This window comes from Penaeus vannamei, chromosome 31 (genome assembly GCF_042767895.1).
Source record: "Penaeus vannamei isolate JL-2024 chromosome 31, ASM4276789v1, whole genome shotgun sequence".
Taxonomy (NCBI): domain Eukaryota; kingdom Metazoa; phylum Arthropoda; class Malacostraca; order Decapoda; family Penaeidae; genus Penaeus; species Penaeus vannamei.
Genome location: NC_091579.1, coordinates 11,050,633 through 11,058,132, shown reverse-complemented (window position 1 = coordinate 11,058,132; position 7,500 = coordinate 11,050,633). Strand labels below are relative to the sequence as shown.

Here is a 7,500-nt window from a genome sequence, read left to right as displayed (position 1 = left end):
GTAGTATCATCATCATTATTATTATTATTATTATTATTATCATTATTATTATGATGATAATAATGATAATTATCATCATCATCGTCATCATCATTATGAAAATAATAATTATCATTATTGTTATTATCTTTTTTACTAATATGGTTATCCTCTATCCCCTCCCTCCTTCGTCCCTTCTCCACCCTCCATCCTATCATCCCTCCTCTCCCTTCTCCACCTTCACATCGTCCTTACCCCAACCCTCCCTCCCTCACCTTCTCTCCCCTCTCCCTTCTCCCTTCTCCCTTCCTTACCCCTTCTCCACTACCCCAACATAACTCATCTGTTCTCCATCACCCATCACCGATACCCTCACCCTATCACCCCCCTAACACGTCACCCTCCCTTTACCTACTCCTGCCCTCACCCATCCCTTCTGTCATCCTAACACCTCTCCCCTCTCCTCCCTCACTTCCACCCAACTTCCTCTTCCCACTCCTCCCTTGTCCCATCTCCCTCTCCCCACAACCTCCCCTCTCTTTTCCACCCCCCTCTCTAACCCCTTCTCCAACTTCCCCACACCCCTTCCCTCTCTTCTCCACCCCTCTCCAACCTCCCCACACCCCTCCCCTCTCTTCTCCACTCCCCTCCCTCACCCCTTCTCCAATCTCCTCCTTACACCTCCCCCCCACCCACCCACAGACGCCTTCGGAGACGTGGCAATGCAGGTTGTAGACGTCAGCTACGACTCGTGGGCGTTGTTGTGGGCGTGCAAGAGGTCCATGTTCGGGCATATGGAGGCGGGGATCATTCTGAGTCGGTCGACGGGCATCGGTTCTGGGGTAGGCCTATGTGCTTGTGTATATATTACTTTTTTCGTATATTCTTTTACGTTCGTTGTTTATGGCTTTTAGATTATATATTTTTTCAGGTGTTGAGATTCGTTGTTGTTGTTATTGTTACTATTATGATTATTTCTTTGTTATTAAGATTATTGTTATTATTGTTAGTATTATTAGTGTTCTTGCTATCATTATCATTATTATTGTCTCATTTTCTATTAATTATAATCCAGAAATTTTTTTAGTCTTGATATTTGCTTATTTAATCTTTTGATTTATATTTTAAAAGGCCTGTTATTTTTGGCCTTCGGTTTGTTTACATTTAGCATTTTTTTAAAAGTCTGTAATTCATCTTAACGTCTTAACACATTATCTTTTATGTTCTGCCTGTGTTTACTTTTTATTTATTTACCTCCTTTTTGGGAATAAATTATGCTTAAAATAAATCATATTATTCTCCATTTTTGCCTTTATCACCTTTCTGTCATCATCATCTTTTCCTTCTCCAACACTAACATCATCGCCATTATCCCCATCATTTCCTTCTTCAACAGACTCATCACTCCATCACCATCATTATCATCTCCAACACTTACTGTTCTACCACCACCACTCCGAAGAATATCCCAAAACCGTCACCACCACTCCGAAGAATATCCCAAAACCGTCACCACCACTCCGAAGAATATCCCAAAACCGTCACCACCACTCCCAAACCTAACCATCATCACCACCACCAACCCCACCATCACCCTCCACTATTACTACCACCACCACGACCTCCACCACCCCCACCCCAACCTTACCAACCCCACCCCGACCTTACCACCACCACTACCACCCCCATCGCCACCATCTCAACCCCACCCCAAACCTCCCATCACCACCACCTCACCCCCACCCCAACCCCATCACCACCACCTCACCCCCACCCCATCACCACCACCCCAACCCCATCACCACCTCAGCCACACCCCAACCCCTTCACCCGCACCACCACCACCACCTCACCCCAACCCCAACCCCATTACCACCACCATTTCCAACCCCACCCCCACCCCCTCACCACCACCATTTCCATCTCCAACAGACTCTTGAGAAGCTGCGTAACACCTTGGCTGCGAACGGCGGAGAGCTGGACTCCATGGCGACGGTGCAACACGGCCAGTGCACGGGCGGAGGTGTGTGTGTGTGTGTGTGTGTGCATTTGTGTGTGTGTGCATTTGCGTGTGTGTGCATCTGTGTGTGTTTGTCTGTGTGCATGTCTGAGTCTATGTGTGCGTGTGCGTGTGCGTGTGCGTGTGCGTGTGCGTGTGCGTGTGCGTGTGCGTGTGCGTGTGCGTGTGCGTGTGCGTGTGCGTGTGCGTGTGCGTGACTGGCCAGAGAAGAAACGAAGGTAACCGATAAGGAAAAAGACTGATGACTGTGCGTGTGAAAATCAAACTAGAAATAGAAAATGTATTATTTCATTATAATTACTGTTGTCATTCTTGGTGGTGTGCTATCGTTTATTTATTTTTTGGTCATATCATTAACATCATTACTTTAATTATTAGTATTAGTACTATTATTATTAGTAGTAGTAGTGGTAGTATTGTTATTGTTGTTATTGTTGTGTGTGTGCTTGTCTATATGGTTGGGTGTGCGTGCGTGTGTATGTGGTTGGGTGCGTGTGCATGCGTGTGTTTGTGTGCATGCGTATGCGTATATGAGTGCGTGCGTGTTCACGTGTGTGTATGTGGTTAGGTGCGTGTGCGTGCGTGTGCATGAGCTTGAGTGCATGTGTGCGTGCGTGTGCATGAGCTTGAGCGCATGTGTGCGTGCGTGTGCATGAGCTTGGGTGCATGTGCGTGCGTGTGCATGAGCTTGGGTGCGTGTGCGTGCGTGTGCATGAGCTTGGGTGCGTGTGCGTGCGTGTGCATGAGCTTGGGTGCGTGTGCGTGCGTGTGCATGAGCTTGGGTGCGTGTGCGTGCGTGTGCATGAGCTTGGGTGCGTGTGCGTGCGTGTGCATGAGCGTGGGTGCGTGTCCGTGCGTGTGCATGAGCTTGAGTGCATGTGTGCGTGCGTGTGCATGAGCTTGGGTGCGTGTGCGTGCGTGTGTATGAGCTTGGGTGCGTGTGCGTGCGTGTGCATGAGCTTGGGTGCGTGTGCGTGCGTGTGCATGAGCTTGGGTGCGTGTACGTGCGTGTGCATGAGCTTGGGTGCGTGTGCGTGCGTGTGCATGAGCTTGGGTGCGTGTGCATGAGCTTGTGTGCGTGTCCGTGCGTGTGCATGAGCCTGGGTGCGTGTGCGTGCGTGTGCATGAGCTTGGGTGCGTGTGCATGAGCTTGAGTGCATGTGTGCGTGCGTGTGCATGAGCTTGGGTGCGTGTGCGTGCGTGTGCATGAGCTTGGGTGCGTGTGCGTGCGTGTGCATGAGCTTGGGTGCGTGTGCGTGCGTGTGCATGAGCTTGGGTGCGTGTGCGTGCGTGTGCATGAGCTTGGGTGCGTGTGCGTGCGTGTGCATGAGCTTGGGTGCGTGTGCGTGCGTGTGCATGAGCTTGGGTGCGTGTGCGTGCGTGTGCATGAGCGTGGGTGCGTGTCCGTGCGTGTGCATGAGCTTGAGTGCATGTGTGCGTGCGTGTGCATGAGCTTGGGTGCGTGTGCGTGCGTGTGCATGAGCTTGGGTGCGTGTGCGTGCGTGTGCATGAGCTTGGGTGCGTGTGCGTGCGTGTGCATGAGCTTGGGTGCGTGTGCGTGCGTGTGCATGAGCTTGGGTGCGTGTGCGTGCGTGTGCATGAGCTTGGGTGCGTGTGCATGAGCTTGGGTGCGTGTGCGTGCGTGTGCATGAGCTTGGGTGCGTGTGCGTGCGTGTGCATGAGCTTGGGTGCGTGTGCATGAGCTTGTGTGCGTGTCCGTGCGTGTGCATGAGCTTGGGTGCGTGTGCGTGCGTGTGCATGAGCTTGGGTGCGTGTGCGTGCGTGTTCATGAGCTTGGGTGCGTGTGCGTGCGTGTGCATGAGCTTGGGTGCGTGTACGTGCGTGTGCATGAGCTTGGGTGCGTGTGCGTGCGTGTGCATGAGCTTGGGTGCGTGTGCGTGCGTGTGCATGAGCTTGGGTGCGTGTGCATGAGCTTGGGTGCGTGTGCATGAGCTTGGGTGCGTGTGCATGAGCTTGGGTGCGTGTGCGTGCGTGTGCATGAACCTGGGTGCGTGTGCGTGCGTGTGCATGAGCTTGGGTGCGTGTGCATGAGCTTGGGTGCGTGTCCGTGCGTGTGCATGAGCTTGGGTGCGTGTCCGTGCGTGTGCATGAGCTTGGATGCGTGTGCGTGCGTTTGCATGAGCTTGGGTGCGTGTGCGTGCGTGTGCATGAGCTTGGGTGCGTGTGCATGAGCTTGGGTGCGTGTGCATGAGCTTGGGTGCGTGTGCGTGCGTGTGCATGAGCTTGGGTGCGTGTGCGTGCGTGTGCATGAGCTTGGGTGCGTGTGCGTGCGTGTGCATGAGCTTGGGTGCGTGTGCGTGCGTGTGCATGAGCTTGGGTGCGTGTGCGTGCGTGTGCATGAGCTTGGGTGCGTGTGCGTGCGTGTGCATGAGCTTGGGTGCGTGTGCGTGCGTGTGCATGAGCTTGAGTGCGTGTGCGTGCGTGTGCATGAGCTTGGGTGCGTGTGCGTGCGTGTGCAGCCATGTGAAATTATCATGGCCAATAAGACACTGACTGTCTGACCTTTGCTGATAATCGATCAACTCGTCTTTAAAGTAGACATTTGCCTTCCTTGCTTCAATAATCTATCGAGACAAGAGGAACAGTCTCTCGCTAAATTAAAGTAAAAAAATGAGAAAGGGAGAAAAGGGGGCAAGTAGAGAGAGAGAGAGAGAGAAAGAGAGAGAGAGAGAGAGAGAGAGAGAGAGAGAGAGAGAGAGAGAGAGAGAGAGAGAGAGAAAAAGATAGATAGAGAGAGAGAGATAAAGAGAGAGAAAAAAAGATAGATAGAGAGAGAGAGAAAGAGAAATAGAAAAAGATAGATAGATAGATATAGAGAGAGCAATATAAAGAGAAAGAGAGAGATAGAAAGAGGCAGAGGCAGAGGCAGACAGATGAAGAAGAAAAAAATCAACAGTACAAACGAACACCTATTTTCCCTTTTACTTACTCGTGATATATATATATATTTTTTTAGGAGGATCGGGATTCATCGTCGAATTCGACCCGAAGCAAGACCAATCAAACGTCAACTTCGATTCGATCATGAGCCTCGACGGTGGAGGAGGAGGAGGAGGAGGAGGTGGAGATGGAGGAGGAGGAGGAGGAGGCGGTGGTGGATCGCTCAACCCGTGCATCGAAGAAGGAGAATATTACTACTATTATCACGAGGACTGTCCCGATGACGTCAACAACCCGATGTATATGACCCTTGACGAGTTCGAGAATGGAGGAACCGATGACGGAGGAGATGGAGGAGGAGGAGGAGGTGGAGATGGAGATGGAGGAGGAGGAGGAGGAATCGGCGAGGACGATCCCTGCTTCTTCGTGAATTCGGATTACTATTGGGAATATAGTGAAGTCTGTCCTCAGGATGTGGATTACGCCCTCTCGGTGGACGAGTATTATGATCTGTACGGCGACCAGTTGGAGAATGAAGACAGTTACGATTATTACGGCGATTACTACGACTACGCGGATGGCGAGGGTAATGAGGTCTACGATTACTACGATGACTATGGCGACTACGAGGACTATTACGAGAGCGATGGGAACAGCAGCGACAGTGACTATTATGACGATTACTATTACGACGACTACGGCTACGGGGACTATGACTATGACCCGGCCAGGTTCGAAGGGCGTCGGTGCATCCTTATCATAGATGATGAACCTGTGGTGTACGACGAGTGTCCCGAAGACTACCTGTACTACGCCTATTTACCCGAAGAATACTACCAGTTGCAGGACTTCGTGGGGTCGCCGTGCTACACCTTCGAGGACGGGGAGTACATGTACTACGAGGAGTGTCCTGAGGGAACCGAAGGAGCCATCCCCGCGTCCTTCATGGATTTCGACGACGCCACTGCCAGGATGGGCAAGAGGCCGCTCACGGGGAAGGCCAAAAGGAAGGAGGAGAGGAGGGAGAAGAGAAAGGAGAGGCGCAAGAAGATGAGGGCCATGAAGAGGAAGAAAAAGAACGGGGGGAAGAAAGGGGCCAGAAAGAACGGAAAGAACGGGAAAAGAAATGGAACCAAGGGAAACAAGAAAGGAAAAGGAACTAAGGGTAAAGGGAAGAACCGAAGGAAGAACAAGAAATCCCGAAGCGAGATCGACGACCTGGAGAAGATCAAGAAACCGAAGGGCGAGGACCTCCTGCGCCTGATCAGAAACAACAAAAAGGTCCAAAAGCTCCTGGAGGAAGCGGGAGTGTCGTGGAGGGACCTCACCCCCGACATCAGGCTGTCCAAACTCCGAAAAATGGTGGGCAACAAGAAGCTCTGGAAGGAGATCCGCAAGGAGCTCGTTCCCAAGAGGGTGAGCAGCGGCTGGCAGAGGCGAATGGACAAGCCGCAGGGGTTGGAGCTGTGGCTGATGCTCACGACGAACAAGAAGCTGATCAAACTCCTGCTCAAGGCAGAGGTCGAGCTCACGGGAAAACCCTTCGACCTCCGCTTCGACGACCTCCGGAAAATGATTAAGAATAAGAAGATCTGGAAGAAAATCAAAAGTATCTTGTTGAAGCTCAAGAAGAAGAACGATAAAGAGAAAGAGAAAAGAAAGGGTAAGAAGAATGGAAAAAGAAAGGGGAGAAATGGGAAGAAGAAAGGGAAAAACAAGCGAACGAGCGTGAAGGAAATCCTGATGAAATCTAAGGAAATGACAGACTTGCTGAAGAAGGAAGAAGGAATCAGCGTCGAAGGCCTTCCAGACGACGTCAAACTCCCCGACCTCAAGACGATGATAAAGAAAAAGGAAATCTTCAGAACCATAAAAAATTACGTCTTGGAAACGAGGAAGAACGAGTCAAATAAAGACAAAGGGAGGACAGGAAAATCCGAGAAGAACAAGCGAATGAGTGTGAAGGAAATCCTGATGAAGTCGAAGGAAGTGACAAACTTGCTGAAAAGGGAAGAAGCAATCAGCGTCGAAGGCCTTCCGGACGACACTAAACTCCGAGACCTGAAGGCGATGATCAAGAAGAAGGAGATCTTCAAAATCGTGAGGGAATACGTCTTGGAAACAAGGAAATTAGAAACAAAGAAGAACAGAAAGAGAAAGAAGAAGAAACAAGGAACGAGTGTAAAGGAAATCCTGATGAAATCGAAGGAAATGACAGACTTGCTAAAGAAGGAGGAAGGAATCAGCGTCGAAGCCCTTCCAAACGACACCAAACTCTCCAACCTCAAGACAATGATAAAGAAAAAGGAAGTCTTCAAAACCATCAAAAATTACATCTTGGAAACAAGGAAATTAGAAACAAAGAACAGAAAGAGAAAAAAGAAGACACAAAAAAAGAAGTCAAAGAAAAACAAACGATCGAGTGTCAAGGAAATCCTGATGAAATCGAAGAAAATGACAGACTTGCTAAAGAAGGAAGAGGGAATCAGCGTCGAAGGCCTTCCAGACGACGTCAAACTCCCCGACCTCAAGACGATGATAAAGAAAAAGGAAGTCTTCAGAACCATCAAAAATTACGTCGTGGAAACGAGGACGAAAGA

General features: G+C 50.3%; 1 protein-coding gene across 1 annotated transcript in view; it reads left to right on the top strand.

Annotated features, from left to right (window-relative positions):
- Nucleotides 1-7,500, top strand: part of LOC138867594 (axoneme-associated protein mst101(2)-like) — a 41,998-nt gene that overhangs the window by 33,657 nt on the left and 841 nt on the right. Inside the window, exons 4-6 of the mRNA XM_070143839.1 lie at nt 682-821; nt 1,912-2,002; nt 4,977-7,500. The exon at nt 4,977-7,500 is cut by the window's right edge and continues 841 nt beyond it. Coding sequence (XP_069999940.1) covers nt 682-821; nt 1,912-2,002; nt 4,977-7,500 — 2,755 coding nt within the window. The remainder of the gene's footprint in view (nt 1-681; nt 822-1,911; nt 2,003-4,976) is intronic.